Source organism: Lithobates pipiens, unplaced genomic scaffold (genome assembly GCF_037356315.1).
Source record: "Lithobates pipiens isolate NorthernLeopardFrog02 unplaced genomic scaffold, aLitPip1_a1.2 Scaffold_35, whole genome shotgun sequence".
NCBI lineage: Eukaryota > Metazoa > Chordata > Amphibia > Anura > Ranidae > Lithobates > Lithobates pipiens.
In genome coordinates, this window is record NW_027507811.1 from 24,202,904 (window position 1) to 24,225,614 (window position 22,711).

Here is a 22,711-nt window from a genome sequence, read left to right on the forward strand (position 1 = left end):
GTTTCTTATAAGCCCTCATCTGCAGACCCCCACAACCACAGGAACGAAAGGAATACTCCCTTGACAGAGAGCAGGGGTAGTAACGTGGCTACAAAAATACTGTGGTGGGGTTATCATTGAATATTAAGCAAAATAACAATAAACCTGCACTTACAAACAATAAAATTCACAAGCACTGGTAGAAAAATTACATAAAAAACACAAAAGGGTGCAATGCCAAAAGAATTATCAAAAAGTGTTTAAAAGAGAGTTCATGATACGAGGAGTCCAGATAATGTGAAATCCAAATGGTGATACCTTTTACCGTTAACTGTGGACCACCAGATATGACAGTCACTTGCGCTTATTACAAATCCGATCACTCAGATGTCAGACAAAAGAGCTCCCTCCACTTCAAATAGATTCCACCTTACAAGGATTCCAATGGAGTGTATAATGCCAACAAAGCAGAGAAACATCTCATGGTGCAGTATGTTCAATAAAAAAAATGTTTAATAAAAAGCCAAATCCAAAATACGCACTCACCATGTGTGAGAGATAAACATGCATGTACATCAATGATAATGAAAAGAATGTTTCCAACCCTCAAGATGGCCGACCTCCATGCGGGGCAACGTCACGTGCTCCACCCAAGGCATTTCATCATAAAGACGTCACCAGGGGCATGGTCTCACGTGTGTTCAGGGCCTTATATATAGAAAGGGGCGGAAATTAGTCAATCAGTGAGCGTGTGTTCCAAGAATGTTCCCATAGACAGAACCATAGTCTGAGCATGATGTTCCTGTCATCCATGACATGGAAGGATATGATAGGAATATCATGCTCAGACCACAGACTGATGGCATGCAATCCAACTGGATATCACAATAGCAGTCTCAGTTCTCTCCCGCGCTCTCCTTTTTTACAGCCTACTCTACCCAGCATTATATAGTTATAGACCTCATCAGAAAACATTGGAATGTTTTGAAAAGTTACAAGGTGTTGAGTTCTAGGTTACCTGAGGTTACCTTTAGGGGGGTTCCTCCCCAAAAATGTTAGGTTGCCCCTAATATCATAGAACCTCCAAAGAAACCTCATTTTTTCTTCCAAATTAAGGGATTTTACCCATGTAGGAAGTGTGGGATGTGTGAACATAATTGCTTAAAGAATAGAAAGTACACCACTTTTTTGTCTAAAGTCACTTTGAAATCTTGATCAACTGTCGGTGCAGCCTGTATTATGTTGACTGTACAGTTCGCACTTTTCAGATCAGAATGAAAGAACATCTAACCAACATTCGAAAGGGCTTTCCATACCACAGCATTTTCAAACATTACGATCGGTACCATAATAGGAATCCTAAGGGCACATCCTATTATTGATTATTGATCAATTTAAAGCCAATTGGAGAGGGAGCCATATTAGGAGAGAAATCTCTAGGTTAGAAAGTGGATGGATATATTTTTTTAAATAATATAGGCCTCATGGCCTTAATATAGAGTGGGATAATAATGCTTTTATAAACAATGGATACATTTATCTGATTACATCTATTATACCACACTGTATATATATATTGAGTGCCAGAGTTTTATTATATTTTTTATATCTTATATTTTTCATGCATAGTTTTATGCATGGTTTTTGTTTTCTTAAATCCTCAATTTTGAGGTTCTATTTGGTTGTATTATCATATGATTGATATACATAATATGTTGCTGTAAATGTTTTCAACCACAAGATGGCGATAACCTTGCATTACATTCCTGATGTTTATCCACTGATTTTATCTCAAATTCACAATTTAAGTATTTTTACAACCTGCCACCTCTGTAATGAATTTTTGATATACCACCGTTTTTTTTTCTAGGGTTTCTGCCATATAGCGCTTTATGTATGTAGTCAGTCTTATAACAGGAACCTTTGACTCGAGTTTCTGTTTCCTGTATGCGAGTCTGGCCTGGACAGGCGTCACTTTCGGTTCTGGCTATTGGAATGTTCTTGGAACACACACTCGCTGATTGACTAATTTTCACCACACTAGAAGAACCCTGAACACACGTGAGACTGCACCCCTGATGACATCTTTATGACGAAACGTGTTGGGTGGAACTAGGATCATTAGACCACACCGCACATGGAGGTCAGCCATCTTGAGGGTTGGAAACAGTATGGTTGTTATCCTTGATGTACATTCATGTTTATCTCTCACACATGGTGAGTGTGTATTTTGGATTTGGCTTTTTATTAAACATTTTTTATTGAACATACTGCACCCTGAGATGTTTCTTTGCTTTGTTGGCATTATACACTCGATTGGAGCCTAAGGTGGAATCTATTTGAAGTGGAGGGAGCTCTGGTGTCTGACATCTGAGTGATCGGATTTGTAATAAGCGCAAGTGACTGCTATATCTGGTGGTCCACAGTTAACGGTAAGAGGCAGTGTGTGTACACCCGTTGGTGGAGGATTCCCCATAAGATCTCTTTATCACCATTTGGATTTCACATTATCTGGACTTCTCTTATTAAAACTCTTTTTTAAACACTTTTGGATAATTCTTTAGTGCTGCACCCTTTTGTGTTTTTTTATATCATTCAATATTCTTTATTGTACAAAAATGATTACTCCAAAATGCTTCCATTTAAAAGAGGGTGGGAGTATTAACTCCTTCAACCCCAAAGGACCCACAGGATGAACCACCTTAACACTACGTAACAACTATACATTTCAAACAAGCAATACAAGACAAATAACATATAACATGATTGACACAGAATTGCCCAGATGCCAAGTATGCCTACATGGAGGACAAGTACCATGGCGGTAGCTTGTGTTACCAAACTGAATATAAAGAAGGCAAGGTGCCCTGTGTGTAGCTCCAGTTGGGTGCTCGAACTAGATACAGTAGGTGTTGAGGGTGGAAGGATCCCTAATAGTCTATTATGTGGGTTAATATATAGTAGCCTCTTATTCCTTGGTCAATAAGGCATAAAGAAAGGGGTGGGAGTTGGGGGGAAGAGATCCTTGTCCTCATCAACATGGGGGACAAGGTGGTTTGCCGGAGTGGATCTCCTCTGGGAAGGTACCCCAGCATTTAGAGGGCATGTAGCCAATTATGGTTCAGAAAGTGGGGGGCTCATGCTTCCCCCCCCTTCTTGGAATGTCAAGCTGCATGCTTTGATAAGGGTCTGGTATGGATTTTGCAGAGAATGTCACACTTTTTTTGTGGGGACCCCAATTAACATCAATATCAGGCCCTGTTTTTGGGGGTACATTCATTTTGATATTGTTTTATGTTTATTGTGTCGTGTTTCACACTAAGTGCAAGCAACTGGGTGGAAAAGGGTTTCATTAGTAGTGCAGTAACACCTTAACACCTTATTATAGGTTTTACCTTCATAGTTGTAGATGAATCGACAAGGTCACTTTTGTAAACTTGGTCTTCTGTATTTAATCTCAATTTCTATGCTTTAAAAAAATAAAATAAGCAGGAAAATGAAGATCAGAAAGTATTTTTTTTTGTAATGGACAGTCCCTGCCATCACCTCTTACTAGAAAATAACATACAAAGGTACAACTGTACAATTTATATCTATGGAATCCTATGCTGGAACCAGAACTGGTGTAGATGTATAAGAGTAGTGGGACACATCAACTCTTGTTTTTTTATTTTATTTTTTTTAGCTTCAAATAAGCAGGTCATGCTAAAATATGAGGCTAGTTTTAATGACATTTTGGTAAAGTGAAATATGCCATTTAATGCCTTTTTGCCAGAACCAACAAAAAAGACAAGTTTTTCTTAGGTGCTGTTATAGCATTTTGCAAACTGGTAATTTTTCTCCTTCACTAATGTGCACTCATGAGGCTGCACTGATGGGCACTAATAGGCAGCACCGATGGACACTGATAGCCTGTAGACATGTGTGATTCATTTCATACGAATCCAAAATTCGTAGGAATTTCTGTAAAATTCGTACATTCGTACGAATCCAAAATACTAATTTTTATGCATACGAATTCTGTCCGAAATACGAAATTCAATTTATGAATTTCAGATCCAAATTCATAACGAAAATTCATAATTGTTACGAAAAGTTAACGAACCTAAAAGTTAAAACCCCAGGAAGTCAGCACGGATGGTGGGAACCCTATGGGAATTTTTCTGCTTACAAATTTTATACGAAATACGAAATTCCGTTAACAAATTTCGGAATCTCGGATCCAGATTAACAGAAACGTGACTGGTGTTTTGTTCACCAATCAGAGGAAGTCAGCACAGCATAGGGATGGTGGGAACCCCTCATAATAGGCACAGCGGGTGTACTACACTCAGACCCGGGAACTCAGCACAGGGATGGTGGGGACCCCTCATAATGGGCACAGTGGGTGTACAGACCTGGGAACTCAGCACAGGGATGGTGGAAAGCCCTCATAATGGGCACAGCGGGTGTACAGACCCGGGAACTCAGCACAGGGATGGTAGGAACCCCTCATAATGGGTACAGTGGGTGTACAGATCTGGGTACTCAGCAAAGGGATGGTGGGAACCCCTCATAATGGACCCAGCAGGTGTACAGACCTGGGAACTCAGCACAGGGATAGTGGGAACCCTATGGGAATTTCTATGCTTACGAATTATATATGAAATATGAAATTTCGCTAACGAATTTCGGAATTTCGGATCCAAATTCTGTTACAACGGAAACGTGACTGGTGTTTTATTCCGCAATCAGAGGAAGTCCGCAGTCAGCACAGCACAGGGATGGTGAGAACCCCTCATAATAGGCACAGCGGGTGTACTTCACTCAGACCCGGGAACTCAGCACAGGGATGGTGGGAACCCCTCATAATGGACGCAGCAGGTGTACAGACCTGGGAACTCAGCACAGGGATGAACTTTCGTTATTTTAATGAAAAGTTAAGAATCTAACAAAAACTAATTGAATTTCGGACACGAATTATGAAACACAATTTTTTTAAAATACGGAACGGAATGAAACAAAACAAATTTTTGGACAGCGCCCATGTCTAGTAGCCTGCACTGATGGACACTGATGAGGCGGCACTGATGGGCACTCATGAGACAGCACTGATGGGCACTAATGGACATTGATAGCCTGCACTGAAGGGCACTGATGAGGCGGCACTGATGTGCACTCATGAGGCAGCACTGATGGGTACTGATAGGCAGCAATGATAGGCAGAATTGATGGGCTGCACTAATATGTGGCACTAATGGGCACGGATTGGCAGCATTGATGCACATTGATTTGCAGAACTGATTGGCATCACTGAAGGCCACTGATTTTCACTGATAGGCAGCACCGATGGGCACAGTGGCGGCTGCACTGATAATCAGGACACTGAGGAAAAGAATGGCGATAACCGCCAAGTGTGTTTACATCGTGATCAGCTGTAATCGGACATAGCTGATTGTGTGGTAAAGAGCTGCGTGATCAGATGTGTGCGGAGGACACAGCGCTCACAGACCATGCGGCAATGGATGCGATCACAGAAGGGAGGCTTCTGGCGCCCTCCCAGAACTGGTTGACTGCACTGTAGCTGTCATTTTGCTTTAGCGCAAATGGTTAAAGTGTATGCAAACCCAACAATAAAAATGTAATATATTGCAGCTTACCAGTTCTTAGATGTGGTGGCTGCATTATCTTTTTTTTATTTATTTGTTGATCTGGCCAGTAATACACTTCCTGTCTTAGGGGGTCTTTACTCTGGATGGAGGAGACACCTTTGGACATCATCAGGCTTGGGGGGTTGTAGTGTTAAATGTATTAGCAGATTTGAATGGACTTAAACACCAAACTAAAGTGAAACTCCAGCTAACACTTTTTAAACAGTTACAGCAACCGTTTCATATTAATATACAGACTTGCATTACGGCTGCAAAGGGGAGTTCCACTTTTACTTCCAAGTTCACTTAAGCTGGTCATACACCATACAATTTTCTTATTCAATTTCCTTTAGATTTACCTTCAACTGTGTGGTACAAGGGCCTGTCTGATTGAACACAAATTGAAAGTGTTTAGGTTTGACCTCATATTATATGGTTTTGGTAAATCTAAAGGAAATCTATAGAAGAAAATTGTATAATGTATGGCCAGCATTAAGGTGGAGGCTAGGGTTGCCACCTGTCCAGGATTCACCCGGACAGTTCGGGTTTGGAATCCTGTGTCCGGGTTTCAGTCTGCCTGAAACCCGGACACATTATTTAGACTGGGCTGTGGCTCCCCATGTAGCTTAGATAGTAACACAAAAATCTGTTGCCATTCGGGAATGCTCTCTGAGGGTAGGTTTGGCATCACTGGGGGGGGGGGGGCATGATGTTAGTAAGAGCAGTTTGGCCACACCCACTGTTTGCCGCAGCGCACTGCATTACCACTTTCCTTGGGGGGCACCCAAAGGTGTCCCAGGTCTTTTATAATCCTATAGTGTATACTACGAAAAAAATGTGCCCTGTGCCGCTAAAGTGTTCGGGTTTGGCTTGAAGAAAAGGTGGCAACCCTAGTGGAGGCACTACAAACTTATGAACATCAGGAGACTAACTGTATACTCAAATTTAACTGAAGTGGAGGATTCAACATTTAACAGGTGCAGTGAAGAATGGATTATAAGTGCTTCCAGGGGAAGGTCATCTTACATAACCCCTCGCCTGAAACATGCACAAGCTACTTGAACAAACATCAAGGAACCCAACATGTAATTTAAATGGTAATACTAAACAGAGACAGTGTAAAAAGAAAACGAGGATTTAACGGTGTGATGCATAATTGCAAATTTTAATTTCAAAAGATTTATCTTTAAGGGTGTCCAGAGTTGAGCTTTATTGTACACTATGAAGGCTTAATGTGATTAAACTCAAAAGTGAGAATAGTTTATAATTATCTTAGAAATCTTTAACCAGCGTATCATTTATGCTACTTCCAGTGGGGGCTGGTGCTCAAATTTTTTTGGGGGGCACAAACAAACTGAAAAATACTGAACCCCCCCCATCAATTGCAGCCTCACTGTGCCCATCAAATTCAGCCAGTGTGCTCATCAAATGCAGCCATTGTGCATCATATGCAGCCACTTGTGCAAATCAAATGCAGCCACTTGTGTCCGTTACATGCAGCCACTTATGCCCATCAAATGCAGCAACTTGTGCCCAGTATATGCAGCCTCTTGTGCCCAGTAAATGCAGTCACTTGTGCCAAACATATGCAGCTTTTTGTGCCCATCAAATGCAGCCACTTGTGCTCCATCAAATGCAGCCACTTGTGCCCTGTCAAATGCAGCCGCTTGTGCCCCGTCAAATGCAGTCGCTTGTGTCCCGTCAAATGCAGCCGCTTGTGCCCATCAAATGCAGACACTCGTGCCCATCAAATGAAGCCATTAGTGCCCCATCAAATGCAGCCACTTGTGCCCATCAAATGCAACCACTTTTGCCCATCAAATGCAGCCACTTGTGCCCATCAATTGCAGCCACTTGTGCCCATCAATTGCAGCCACTTGTGCCCATCAATTTCAGCCACTTGTGCCCATCAAATGCAGCCAGGCTCGGCTGTCACTTCACTAACCCCCCCGCACGGCCAGTCCTCTCCTGGAGTGACGGGGCTCTCCTCCTCGGCGGCTCTTTTCCTCAGCGGCTCTCCTTCTCGACAGGAAGCGGTGACTGCAATCCACTCCTCTCCTCTTCCTCCAAAGAGTTAGGCATGCAATAGGATCACCTAATGGCCAATCGGGAGACAGGTCTCACTGACCTGCCTGCTGATTGGCAGGGAGGAATGTTAGTGTGAAAATAGCGAAAAATTAATTCGCTATGCCACACAACAGGGTGCACTGCGCCCTGAGCCCACCCTTTTTTGAACCCTATTAGAGTTCTGGCTCTAATCACATGCTTCAAAATACCCACCCCCCCGCCTATCCCCGCCATAGTATTTCATGTGTCCGGCGTCCTGAAAGGGGCCAGGCACATAAATAGGGAGGGCGGCGGAGGTGTCCGAGGGGGCGGTGCCCATGCGCCCACCATGCACGGGCTGCCACTGGTTACTTCTCATGGAATAGACATTACTCCTTATATAATGGTTATTACTACTCATATGGATGGTACCTCCTTTTTTCCACAGTGCATCCCAGACGTCGGAGACCTTCAAAGCAGGGATCTGATTCTGAGATCGCCTCATCAATACAAAATCTTGTCTCCAGTGTGCTCAGAGTTCCGTTTGTAGAGATAGCTGAGCAGAGATCAGCACAGCACAATAATGTTGCGTCACATACATTAATGCTTGTTGGAGAAACAGGAAATAAAACATAAAATTTTTTATAAAGCAAGGATAATGCACTGGATACAAAAAAACGACACAAAGATTATAGAAAGCACCAACAGACCCCCAGAGCTATACTTCAACATTAATCTAAAAAGATTTATTTATTTTAGGTACTATAGTCAATTCACACAGTGCTTTACATACAGTGGTGTGAAAAAATGTTTGCCCCCTTCCTCATTTCCTGTTCCTTTGCATGTTTGTCACACTTAAGTGTTTCGGAACATCAAACCAATTTAAACAATAGTCAAGGACAACACAAGTAAACACAAAATGCAATTTGTAAATGAAGGGGTTTATTATTAAAGGTGAAAAAAATCCAAACCATCATGGCCCTGTGTGAAAAAGTGTTAAAACATACTATAACTGTGGTTGTCCACACCTGAGTTCAATTTCTCTAGCCACACCCAGGCCTGATTATTGCCACACCTGTTCACAATCAAGGCATCACTTAAATAGGAGCTGCTTGACACAGTAAGGTCCACCAGAAGATCCTTAAAAGCTACACATCATGCCGAGACCCAAAGAAATTCAGGAACAATTGAGAAAGAAAGTAATTGAGATCTATCAGTCTGGAAAGGGTTATAAAGCCATTTCCAAAGCTTTGGGAATCCAGCGAACCACAGTGAGAGCCATTATCCACAAATGGCGAAGACATGGAACAGTGGTGAACCTTCCCAGGAGTGGCCGGCCGCCCAAAATTACCCCAAGAGCGCAGCGACGACTCATCCAAGAGGTCACAAAAGACCCCACAACAACGTCCAAGGAACTGCAGGCCTCACTTGCCTCAGTTAAGGTCAGCGTTCATGCCTCCACCATCAGGAAAAGACTGGGCAAAAATGGCCTGCATGGCAGAGTTCCAAGGAGAAAACCACTGCTGAGCAAAAAGAACATCAAAGCTCGTCTCAATTTCTCCACAACACATCTTGATGATCCCCAAGACTTTTGGGACAACATTCTGTGGACCGATGAGACAAAAGTGGAACTCTTTGGAAGGTGTGTGTCCAAGTATATCTGGCGTAGAAGGAACACTGCATTTCAGAAAAAGAACATTATACCAACAGTAAAATATGGTGGTGGTAGTGTGATGGTCTGGGGCTGTTTTGCTGCTTCAGGACCTGGAAGACTTGCCGTGATAAAAGGAACTATGAATTCTGCTGTCTACCAAGAGATCCTGAAGGAGAATGTCCGACCATCTGTTCGTGTACTCAAGCTGAAATGAACTTGAGTTCTGCAGCAGGACAATGATCCTAAACACACCAGCAAGTCCACCACCGAATGGCTGAAGAAAAACAAAATGAAGACTTTGGAGTGGCCTAGCCAAAGTCCTGACCTGAATTCTATTGAGATGTTGTGGTATGACCTTAAAAAGGCCGTTCATGCTCGAAAACCCTCTAATGTAACTGAATTAGGACAATTCTGCAAAGATGAGTGGGCCAAAATTCCTCCAGGACGCTGTAAAAGCCTCATTGCACGTTATCGCAAACGCTTGGTTGCAGTTGTTGCTGCTAAGGGTGGCCCAACCAGTTATTAGGTTTAGAGGGCAATCACTTTTTCACACAGGGCCATGATGGTTTGGATTTTTTTCACCTTTAATAATAAACCCCTTCATTTACAAATTGCATTTTGTGTTTACTTGTGTTGTCCTTGACTATTGTTTAAATTGGTTTGATGTTCCGAAACACTTAAGTGTGACAAACATGCAAAGGAACAGGAAATGAGGAAGGGGGCAAATACTTTTTCACACCACTGTATGTATTATACATCCCCATCAGTCCCTGCCATCAAGGAGGTTACAATTTAAGGTCCCTAACTCACAATCATACTGTACATACACATACTAGGGCCAGTTTAGACAAGAGACAATTAACCTACAAACATGTCTTTTGAGTGTGGGAGGAAAACCACACAGGCAGAACATGCAAACTGCAGGCATGTCATGCGATGGTTGGGAGTTGAACCAACGACCCTAATGCCACGTACACATGAGCGGATTTTCTGTCAGAAAAATCTTGGATGGTTTTTTTGATGGAATTCCGCTCAAGCTTGGCTTGCATACACATGGTCACACAAACATTCGCTGAACTTTCGACCGTCAAGAACGCGGTGACGTACAACAGTATGACGAGCCTAGAAAATGAAGTTCAATGCTTCCGAGCATGCGTCGAATTGTTTCCGAGCATGCGTAGGAATTGTGCGTGTCAGAATTGTTACAGACGATCGGAATTTCTGATCGGAACTTTTACGACTGAAAAATTGAGAACATGCTCCCAATCTTTTGCTGGCTGGAATTCAGCCAGCAAAAGTCCGATGGAGCATACACACATACATTTTCCGACCAAAAGCTCTCATCAGTCTTTTGCTATCTGAATTTCCAATCGCATGTACGCAGCATGAGGCTGCCAGGCAGAAGTGCTAACCACTTATCCACTGTGCTGCCTATGTGTTCATAAAGCAGCTACCTCCTGATAAATATATGTTTCACTGGCATTATGTACCCTTTTTATAGTCTAATCCTCTTGGAGATGTCTAAAGTCGACCATAGATGGAGCAATATTTTTCCTGCAACAAGAAAATTGCTCAATTCCCCCATTAACACTGACTGCGTTGCCATTGTGTTCTCACAATGGAGAACCGTGATTACTGCTAGTGGCTATGATAGTTGCTAGCAATGATCCCATGTAAAATCCAACAGGCTGGTTGTACTCAAGTTGATCAATTGATCAACTTGGGTACATTTATCGTGCTCATACAAGGTTTGGATCTCGGCCGTTTCCTGTTGAACCAGCAGAGATTGAACCGCCTATGGTGGACTTATGTCCTTTACAGAGAAGTTTTTTTCCCAGAATCCAGCAAATTATTATGTGATTTATAGTATAAATTAGAGGGAAGCTGCAGAGGAAAAAAAAGCATGTTTCTGTATGGTGCCACTCAGCTGTTTGAAATTCTCAGTTTGTAGTATAATTTTCCCCAGAGTCCTGCAAACTTATATAATTTATAGTATAATTTTTACCTCAGTTCCTGCAGGGTACATTCTGGAAGTTTAAGTCCCTCACAGATGAGTTTTATTCCAGAGTCATGTACAAAGTTTGCTGAGAAATCCAGTTTGGTGAGAGATCTATTTGCAACAAGGACAGATCTGAGGTCATCACAGCTCAAGGAAGTCACATTACAAAGTTCGATACTGCAGAAAAAAACACATTCATATATGGTGCCAAACTGTCACAGTGGTATTTTACTATAATGTTCTACAAAGTATTATATAGTTTAGCATATAGTTTAATTCTCACTTCAAATCCTGTATGGTACAGCCTGTATCTCTGAGTCCCTCACACAGAATTTTCATTCCAGAGTCCATTAATCTGTTCCATGATAAATCCAGACTGGTGAGAGATCGGTTTGTCATAAGAAGAGAGCGGAGGTCATCGCAGCACAAATGAGTGAAAGCACAGTTCTTCATTCTGCAGAGGCAAAACAATTGCAAACAGTTATTGCATATTATTTAATCATTTACAGCAGGAGTCGGCAACCTACGGCCCGTGGGAAGCCCCCAGCCTGGCGCCGCTAAATGTCCAGCCGGTCAGTGCACGTGATGAATACACGTGCTGTCAGTAACTTGTGTGACTAGAAATGTGTGGACTGCCACAGAGAATACCAGGCACAAGTAGTGTAAAATAATATAATTTATTTAAAAGATAAGTGAATAACACAAAAAGTAAACACACCTCCAATACTGCAAACTGTGTGGAATGCAAAGTGTAATCGGAACAAGCCAGGGTCATACACGGGAGATCAAGCAGAAGGAGCTGGGAGCCAGACAGGACAGGGAGAGGGTAACAGGAGATGGAGAGAGCAGGCAGGAAGGGATCAGGCTGCTGGGCAGTGGTCCAGGAACGCATGCAGGATCACAGGCTAGGGGCACATGGAGATCAGAACACCAAGGCAACCAGAGCATGGCTGACATGATTTAAATATACTTTCTGCAGCAAGCATCAGGTGATGACTAAAGAGCTTCTGGCTGCTGGGAGACACACGCTGGTGGACACTGGAACTGCCACCCATGGATCTAGGAGTCACAGTGCCAGCAAGTGAGTCCTTACCTGAAACGTGCACCCGGCCCGTGGACATTTTAAGTAAGAGCAGAGTGGAGCAGGGAGAAGGAAGTTGAATGAGAACACGGGAGAGACACACAGCAGCGCTGATAAGACAACGGGAGCTTCCGGAGTTAACCTTCCAGGTGATTGGGTGCTAGGTGGTCCTAGCAACCAATCACCAGCTTGTTAATATGAAAAAATGTGTAATATGCCTAGGATGTGTGTAAGGGGGGATGTGTAATATGCAGGGGGGACTGTGTAATATGCAGGGGGTGGAGCTGGGTAGGGGGTGGCTGCGTGATGTGCAGGGGGGCTGTGTAATGTAAAGGGGTCCAGATTTATAATATATATTTAATTATATAATTACTGTTCTGTTAATAATGTTTAAAAGTAATTCAAAGTTTCTTGTATTTTGTTGATTATTATTATCATACAGTGGGATAGGGATCAGGGCATTGCTAGAAAGTAAAAACGATCTTAATATGCAGCAAGGCAGTTTTCACTCTTTTAACGCCAGCATCAGTGGCCGAGTGTCACAAGGAAAGGGTCCAGCGACATGCTGGGGCTGCATGAGAGCAATGGAGAGGGTGGGTATAAGTTCAACAAACTAATTGCCGCAGGGAAGAGGGGGTGGGTGGGAGACCAGAGACCCTGCAGCGATGCCAGAGCCTTGAGGGAATGATCTGCATGCTCCCTCCCTTAGGGTGAACTGGCTTTGTATTAGTGAAGCACCTTAAAGGGGTTGTAAACCCTTGTGTTTTTTCATCTTAATGCATCCTATGCATTAAGGTGAAAAAATACCTGTCAGTCACCGCCCCCCCCCCCCCCAGCCTACCGTTTTACTTACACAAGCCCCTTCATAGCAACGCAGCCATTGGCTCCCGCTGCTGTCAATCAAATCCAATGACATGGGCACCAAGGGGGCAGAGCCGAGTCCGGCATTCGTGTCTGTGGACGCAAATGCTGGACTCCGGAGCGGGCCCGCAAGGTAACCCCCTCGGGAGAGCGCTTCTCCTATGGTGGTTATCTGATGCAGGGAGGAACCGCGAGAGCTGCCAGGGGACCCCAGAAGAGGATGTTCGGGGCCACTCTGTGCAAAAAAAGCTGCACAGTGAAGGCAAGTATGACATGTTTGTTATTTTAAAAAAACAACAACAAAAAAAAGATCCTTTACAATCACTTTAAAGTGAGATAAACCTGTACTGTTATTATTACTATGTTAGGCTTATTATTATCTTCATTTATTAGCAGGTCAATGCGGTCCTCAATGCATTCACATACATTGAATCTGGCCCTTGAGTGAAAAAAGGTTGCTGACCCCTGATTTACAGGGTAATCTAACATCAATTTTGTTTGCATATAGCCTCAATGCCAGACCCTCACTAAGGCCCCTTTCACACTGGGGCGGTTTTCAGGCGTTACAGCACTAAAAATAGCGTCTGTGTAGCGCCTGAAAAAACCGGCCCCTTTCACTCCAGTGTGAAAGCCGGGGGGCTTTCACACTGGAGCGGTGCGCTGGCAGGACGGTGAAAAATGTCCTGCTAGCCGCATCTTTGGAGCGGTGAAGGAGCGGTGTATTCACCGCTCCTAAACCGCTCCTACCCATTGAAATCAATAGGACAGTGCGGCAATACCGCCGGCAAAGCGCTGATGCAGCGGCGCTTTGCGGGCAGTTTAAACCCTTTTTCGGCCGCTAGCGGGGGTTAAAACCATCCCGCTAGCGCCTGCAGACCGCCGCCAAAACGACGGTAAAGCGCCACTAAAAATAGTGGCACTTTACCGCCAACGGCCGCGCCGCCCCAGTGTGAAAGGGGCCTTAGAAGTTTTATTCCCAAATCCTGCTGATTATTATACACATTATAGTGACATTTTCACTGCAGTTATTGTAAGGTACAGCCCAGATGTCTGAGACCCTAAATAAAGTTTATTTCATTTTCCTGCATGTCAATATTTTATTTATAGTATAATTCTCACTTCAGCTCTTGCACGGTACAGTCTGGATCTCTGAGACCTTCACAAAGAAGCTTTACTCCAGAGTCCTCTAGGCAATTCAGTGATAAATTCAGTCTGGTGAGAGATAGTTTTGAAATAAGGACAGATCTGAGGTCATCACAGTTCAAGGAAGTCACACCACAACGTGTCAAGCTGCAGAGAAGAAAAAAACAAAACACATTCTTATACTCTGTCTGAAACTTTCACAGTGGAATTTTAATCCACACTCCTGAATATTATTATATATTTTAGTTTTGTAGTGTAACTCTCACTTCAGCTCCTGTAGGGTACAGCCTGGATCTCTGAGTCCCTCGCACAGAATTTTAATTCCAGAGTCCTTCAATTTGTTGTCAGATAAAGACAGACTGGTGAGAGATCGGTTCGTGTTTAGAAGAAAGCAGAGGTTGTCACAGCATGAAGTAGTCAAATAACAATGGTGGAATCTGTAGAGGGAAAACATTTACAAGGTAAAGCCTAGTACACACTACAGTTTTTTTTTGCACAAAACAAATGTCAGCCCTGGTCGGAGCCACTGTACTAAACATGCCAGTCCAGCGTTCTGACAGGGGGACAGCTCCGCTAGAACACTCCCATCAGCACTCTCTGCCACTGGCTGAGAGAACTGATGAGTCGGTCGGCTGCTGGTTTTCCAGTATGTACGTTCAACAGAAGCAGACATACACACGGGCAGAATGTCGGCCATTTTTTTTCTCTTTTCAATCGCTGCTCGATAGCAAGATATGTTTTATTCCTCGTTCTTGCCATTTTCCATCTTGCTTGTGGGCATGTGAAGCCCACAAGCACTATCTTCTGGGCTCTGGTGCAGCTGAGCGACCAGCATGCATCGCCCGTTCTCACACATGCGCAGTATGTATGGCTCACAGCGCCGTACACTTCTGACATTGCCATCACAATGGGCAGGTCATTGGAAGTGCCTGTCTCATTGTGATGGCAACGATATGGTGACACACATCTCCCAGGAGCACTAGCAAGCACGGGTGCCAAGGGAAATTACGTCAGGCGCCAGGGAGAGGAGGAGACTGATTCCAAGGCACCCCTTAGCAACAGACATGAAAACATGAGTAAAAAAAAATGTTTTTCTAAATGTTGTTTATTAGGTTTAAAGCTGCTGAATAATGCAAAGTTAATTTTATGGGTGGAACTCCGCTTTAATCTCAGCTCAACTCTGCCTGGGTACAGTCGAGTTTCATTCAGAGTCCTGCAGTTTAATATGCACTTTATACAACAATCCTGACTTCAGCTAAGGCAGGGTATAGTTTGGATATCTGGAACCCTCACAAAAAATAAATGTATTCTAAGTTCCTGCTGATCATCATTTTATTGACAGTATATTTCTCACCACTGGGTACAGCTTGGATATCTGAATCCCTCCCACAGAAGTTTTATTCCAGAGTCCTCCACATTATTATATCATTTTTAATATTCTCACCTCAGCACCTGCACTGTACAGCTTTTTAAGTTCCTCACAAAAGAGGTTTACAGCAGATTCCTGTAGCTTGTTGTCTGATAGATCTAGACTAATTCATAGTTTATTCTCAAAAATTAGCAAATATAATTGCAGAATGATGAATTTAGACCACAATGGTTGACCCTATAGTGAAGAAGATTACAATGGCGGGCACAATTCTGCAAATCTGTCTAATGCCGCGCACAAACGACCGGACTTTCCATCAGAAAAGGTCAGATGATCTTCCCGATGGAGTTCCGATGGACTTCCGACCGAATGGACTTGCCCACACATGAATGGACCAAAGTCCATTTATTCCTGAATGTGATGACATACGACGGGACTAGAAAGGGAAGTTCACTAGCCAGTAGCCAATAGCTGCCCTTGCGTCATATTTGGTCCGTCGGACCAGCATACAGACAAGCGGTTTTCCCAATAGACAGGACATATTTGAAACATGTTCTATTTCTAGATCCGTTGGAATTTTTTAAGAAAAAAGTCAGATGAAGCCCACACACATATCCGACGGAATGATTCTGTCGGACCTTTTCTGCCGGAAAGTCTGGTCGTGTGTACACGGCATTAGGGACCATTAAAAGGAGGATCAGAAAACCCCATATACTGGAAAACAATGGGTCAAAATCTAGCCATTTTTTAATCTAAGGTGTAAAGAAGCAAGGAAAAACAAAGGCAAAGTGGTCTCTATCCATGGAGATGGAAAATAACTGGGGCTACATGCAGGGCCAGTGTCAGCATAAGGCATCCAAGGCTGCAACCTGAGGGCACCAGGAGAGGGGGACACTAAAGCCAGGGGTTCCCCAAAAGGTGCATATCCTGGCCAGCCCTGCTTGCACCTGTACCCAGCATAGCCGACTGACAAGCAACACAGCACAGCCCCGGCCGAGCCAGCCAGGCACTGTAAACTTGGCCTCTCCTGACTCAAGTCCCGGCCCACTCCTGCTCTGCTAGATGCAGCCAGGCCGAGAGAGACACCCTTGGCATGAAGACACCGCCCCCTCTCTCACTTTAACAACAAGGCGAGGATCGCTGGATCCTGGACAGAAAAAATCTCTCCTTCTACCTGGGCAGTAGCAGAGGGAGGTTCAGGAATGCCTCCAGTTCAGCAACACACAGAGACTATCGCAGCTAAACTGGAGGGCGTTTGAGATGAGGGGGAGCCTGGGGAGGAGCCTGGAGCCCCAGTGACACCAGGGGGAGGGCCCAATGCCAGCAGAAGGCCCAGGAGGATTGCAAGTGGCACTATTAACACCACTGATCAAGATCTCTCTCTCTCCCATCTCTGTGAACGGTGGGGCAAGCAATCTGCTTCTAGCCTTATGGTGTCATAATCTGTTTGGCTGTGTATATTATTGTACCAGCCATGGGCGTCCCCGGGGGGGGGGGGGCAAGTGCCCCCCCTGGAACCAGGGATTAGCAAGGACTCAGCACAAGGACACTGGTGTCCGTGAGCGGTCCTTGCGCCCCCCACAGACTTTTTTCTGCTGCTCTCTGACTCACTGAGACCGTTCCACCCTCACCCCTGATGCGATGGCTCTGGCCCTTTGCTCGGCTGCTAGGCTCCAGTCCCTCCTATGTACTGTGTAGAGAGAGGAGAGATAAAAATCCAGCCAGCGCCGCTCCCTAATGTGGTGTGGTGGTGGAGTCCTGCCTGCGTGTGGAGTGATCTGTGAGACTGACTGGGAGAGGGACTGTGCTATGCAGCGGGTGCACAGCACAGAAGAGAGAGCCGGAGAACAGGCAGGTGGCCCGAGCCGAGGAAGATGAGGAAGCAAGGAGGACCCTTGGGGTGCAAAATATACAGTATATATATATATATATATATATATAAAAAATATATTTTTTTGCAGGGGAGAGGTCGGAGAACTCGGAGTGTGGTGCTGCAGGAAAACTTGGGGATTCTATTCTATATACAGGTGACAAAAAGGTAAGAGCAAGAAGACTAAGTAAACAGGAATCTATTCTATGGGGGCCCTGCCCTGGCCTGGCCTGCTCTAAAGGGGATCTATATGGTATATGATAATGACGAAGCCTATCCCCTTCATGACATAGGTCGAAAAGGGGCGGAGCATGGGTGACCTTAAAATGATGCCCGCCCTGAAAAAAGTTCTGCGAGTGCCCATGGTACCAGCCCTGCCCTTGTGCCATGCCCACAGTCTCTAACTGTCTCTTGCACCAGGCCCACAGTCTCTAACTGCCTCTTATGCCACGCCCACAATTTCTAACTGTCTCTTGTGCCATGCCCACAGTCTCTGACCATCTCTAATGCCATGCCCGCAGTCTCTAACTGTCTATTGTGCCATGCCCGCAGTCTCTGGCCGACTCTTGTGCCATTTCCACAGTCTCTGATCATCTCATGTGCCATGTATGCAGTCTCTGATCATTTCTTGTGCCATGTCTGCAGTCTCTGACCATCTTTTGTGCTATTAATGCAACAACAAGATATACCCAAAATGCATTAATAAGAATTAGTCCATACAGTCCATAGTAGTAAGGGATATCAAGGAGATGTCCACAGATGGATGTGGATTGCACACACAATCACTGGCAGCTCCTCATTAGGATATGGCAATTCCCTCAGACAAGCAAAAATAGCAGAAAGAGGATGCCTGGGTCAGTGTGATAGTAAAAGCAACACTTTATTCAGATACACTTATATAAAAGTATCTTGCAAGCTGCACACAGGGTGGATGTGGATCACCAATCAAGCAGTCAGCCGTCAGTTTGGTGTGTTTGGCAACATGGACACACGTCCCCTTTCCTCCCGTTCATGTTTCTGACCCAGGAGCATAATTGACAGTTTCCCCAGCCATCAAGACCTAGAAAGAATGTAATGCAATGCGATCTACACTGCATTACATTCATGACTGAATGCATGGCAACATTGATGATGTAACATCAGCAGGCAAATAAAGTGTATGCCATATGGGGGTGGGGGGTTGCATTGTGGAAGGAGGTGGCAGGAGGATGGTTAGTGAGGGGTGGGGGGCTCCAAAATGCCTAAAGAGAAGTGCCACCTTAAAAAAAAATATTAAAAGTCAGCAGCTACAAATACTGCAACTGCTGACATTTAATAAATGGACACTTACCTGTCCTGGGTGCCCGCGATGTCGGCAGCAGATGACGAGCAATCGCTCAATTCTCAGCTGCCCCAGCCACCATCCTCTGTCAGGGAATCAGGAAGCGTTGCGGTTTCACTGCCCGGTTCCCTGTTGCGCATGCACGAGCTGCGCTGCGCGTCTTCACTGGTCCCCGTTGTGTCCTGGGAACTGTGTTTTTCCCAGAACACAACGGGGGATGGGGCATCTGCGGCTAGCTGGCGACTAGCTATTCCCAGAAGTGGGTGCAGATACCTGGATTATACAGGTATCTGCACCCCCCTCCCCCCTAAATGGGGGGGGGAGGAATCCGATGAGAGGAAGTTCCACTTTAGGGTGGAACTCCGCTTAAGTAGATAGAAATCCTTGCATTGGCCCTGGCTACAAGGAAGCACTGGGGAAAACCAGTGTATTAAATACTTAAAGGGTTAGTTCATCTTTACCAAAAAAAAACCTCTGCCTATGCAGAGAGGGGAGACTGTAGATCAAAACAAACTGACCAAAGTTAAATAATACCCTTGCTATAGGTGTAAGCCATTAATGTACTTCCCGTAGCCTGGCCAAGAATGGCTTGATGACATCCGGCTTTTTGTAAGGGTGTTGTTAGGTGAACTAACCTTTTAACATTTCTAACCTTTTAACATTTCTATATCTCTGCAGAAAATCGAGATTGTCTTACTCTAATGTCCTTATTTTACTTGGTGAGTGAGTCAACCAGGAAAGATCAACAGGTACTTTTCCAGCCAATAAAGCCATAATCCTGTTTTTAGTCCGGGGGATTTTGTCCTCTCGGGGAAGATACATTCTGAAAACTACAAGAAAAAGACAGTACATGTGAGCGTCATTACCCAATGCCAAAGCAAAATGTTCATGCACTCCAGGTAGAACTGCAAAGTGTGCGCACCACCCACCCAAACTTGCTATGTTTAGATCTCGTAAATATACATTTAATCAATACACCCATTTTACAGCAGTTCAGTGATTGATTTTATTTTCTGCTTTGAGTTCCCTGTTTAAAGCAGAATCATTGGTAGATAGATATGCTTTAAACATATATTTCATTTCTGCAAAAATATCATATTCTCTTGAAAATATTATTATTATTTATGAAACCCATCTTAACCACTTGCTGCCTACCCACGGTAGATTTATTGCAGGTGGGTGGCACAGCCAGGCTTGGCAATGCACCATTAAGTCACCCAGCACATGCCCACTGAGGTGTACAGCGGCTCAATCCCATGACTGAACACAATGGATCACAGCGTTGGTCCTGCCGACATAGCGCCGCATACCACATGGGCAGGATAGGCAATATGCATGTGTTGTTGAGCATTTGTAAAATGAGTTAATGGTAAAAGTCTTTAATATTGATTGGACCCTGGGCAAAGATTTTAATTAGGCCCCCCCCCCACCCCAGCTAGACTCAAAATTAGTTTACTGCAGCAGATCAGGCAATGATTGTGATTGGCTGCCAGAGATTACAACACATCATTACAGCTCACAGATTAGTTGCTAGAGGTTACAGAACATCATTACTGCTCACTAATTGAATTCTAGAGGTTACTGCATATCATTATTGCTCACTGATTCGTTTCTAGAGGTTACTACACATCAGTGCAAATTGCGGGTGTGGCCAAACTGCGCTAGCATTGAGGGGTGCACTATGTGCAGAGTGCAGGGGTGAGGTGGGTGCAGATGGCAGGACTGAGGTGGGTGCAAAGTGCAAGAGTGAGGGGTGGGTGCAGAGTGCAAGGAGGGTGCAGAGTGGGGTGGGTGCAGAGTGAGGTGGGTGCATATTGCAAGAGTGGGGTGGGTGCAGAGTGCAGGACTGAGGTGGGTGCAGAGTGAGGTGGGTGCAGAGTGCAGGATTGAGGTGGGTGAAGAGTGAGTTGGATGCACAGTGAGGTGGGTGCAGAGCGGGGTGGGTGCAGAGGGGGCTGGGTGCAGAGGGAGCTGGGTGCAGAGTGGGGTGGGTGCAGAGTGAGGATGGTGCAGAGTGGAGTGGGTGCAGAGTGGAGTGGGTGCAGAGTGGAGTGGGTGCAGAGGGAGGTGGGTGCAGAGGGAGGTGGGTGCAGAGGGAGGTGGGTGCAGAGGGAGGTGGGTGCAGAGGGAGGTGGGTGCAGAGGGAGGTGGGTGCAGAGGGAGGTGGGTGCAGAGTGAGGTGGGTTCACAGCTCTCCTTCCACCCAGATTCCAGGACAGAGCTCCTCTCCAAGGCTGTCCTCCCACAAAGTCCCCCCCCCCCTGCGATTCCAGTACAGAGTTTTCCTCTGTGCTACTCACAGACACAGCATGTTGTCCTCTGATATCCGTGCCAGAGTGCCAGTCTCAGAAGCAGCTTCCTCTGTGTGGAGTCCCCGCCCCCTTCCTCCTCTTCTCTCATAGAGCAATGTGTATACCCGAGGGATGAGAGAGAGGAGCGCGTGTGTATTTCAAAGTGACAGTAGTGAAGAGCGACCAGCACCAGAGGTTGCCGAACTCCGGCGGGCAGCGCAGGGCCCTCCAACAATGACAGGGCCCTGGGCAGATGCCCCTTTTGCCCCACGGTAAAGACGGACCTGCATGAAGGGCATGTGTGCAGGTGAGGCACAATGTTTTTTTTTACAGCGAAACATGACCAACAATGGGATGAGAGTGAGTTGTTTGATGGTCATGACATCTGATGAGGTTCTGCATGATATTGAGTGATGAACCCGTGGTTGGTTCAGAGGCATTTTTGGTTGAGAGGGGTATGATCTCTGTAGAATAGAAAGAGCATGCCTCATCAATCAAATTGGGATGGGGGGGTAACACTTGTCTAGATTGTTTTCATTAGAATGAGGCTCTGTTGCTTATAGTCCTCCAATCTGGTGCAGTTATGCCTTAGGTGGTGAAATTGCCTTTTGGAGACATTACAGACCCATCTAGTGTGGTGGCAACTGGAGAAATGGAGAAATTAGTTCCCAACCGTGGAATTTGTGTAATTTTTAGCAGTTATGGAGGAGTTGATATGAAAGAGCTCTAGATCTAAAAAAGCATAAGGACACATGATCTACCACTGATGTAAAAGATAAGCCAAAAGGGTTGGAATTACAATGGGCTACAAATTATTGAACTGAACTTGGAGTGCCATCCCAAATGATGATAATATCATCAATATACCTCTCTAGAAGACCAGGTGTGCCGTAAAGGGGTTGTGGTCCCAGTTACACCTGGTCTCCCACAGCCCCATACTCAGATTGGCATAACTGGGGGCAAAATGTGCCCTTATAGCTGTGCCTTGCAAATTTACATTGCAAAATTTGCCCCAGTTATGCCAATTTGACCGTGGGAAACCATGTGTATCTGGGACCACAACCCCTTTGTGGCACACCGATTTTCTAGGCAGGTATATTGATGACATTATCATCATTTGGGACGGCACCCTGAGCTTAGTTCAAGAATTTGTAGTCCATTGTAATTCCATCACTTTTGGCTTATCTTTTACATCAATGGTAGACCCTGTGTCCTTATGCTTTTTGGATCTAGAGCTCCTCCATATCAGCTCCTCCATAATTGCAAAAAATTTCACAAAACCCACAGCTGGGAACTCATTTCTCCTTTTCCTCCGTTGCCACCACCCTAGACATAATGCCCTAGATTGGATGTCTAGACAAGTGTTACCCCCCTAATTTGATTCTACAGAGAACATACCCCTCTCAACCAAAAAGGCCCCTGAACCAACCACCAGGTTCATCACTCAATATCATGCAGTAGATCGTA

At 44.9% G+C, this 22,711-nt stretch overlaps 2 protein-coding genes across 2 annotated transcripts in view; one reads left to right on the forward strand and one right to left on the reverse strand.

The window, feature by feature from the left end:
• The window catches only part of LOC143956162 (uncharacterized), a 713,750-nt gene that overhangs the window by 234,251 nt on the left and 456,788 nt on the right, over positions 1-22,711 (forward strand). The window lies entirely within an intron of this gene.
• LOC143955416 (NACHT, LRR and PYD domains-containing protein 3-like) overlaps positions 1-22,711 on the reverse strand; it is a 69,182-nt gene that overhangs the window by 3,461 nt on the left and 43,010 nt on the right. Inside the window, exons 8-14 of the mRNA XM_077465467.1 lie at positions 19,651-19,776; positions 14,660-14,830; positions 14,370-14,540; positions 11,592-11,762; positions 11,315-11,485; positions 8,088-8,261; positions 3,375-3,448 (exon numbers count right to left, since the gene is read on the reverse strand). Of these exons, the coding sequence (XP_077321593.1) occupies positions 3,403-3,448; positions 8,088-8,261; positions 11,315-11,485; positions 11,592-11,762; positions 14,370-14,540; positions 14,660-14,830; positions 19,651-19,776 (1,030 nt within the window). The 3' untranslated portion in view covers positions 3,375-3,402. The remainder of the gene's footprint in view (positions 1-3,374; positions 3,449-8,087; positions 8,262-11,314; positions 11,486-11,591; positions 11,763-14,369; positions 14,541-14,659; positions 14,831-19,650; positions 19,777-22,711) is intronic.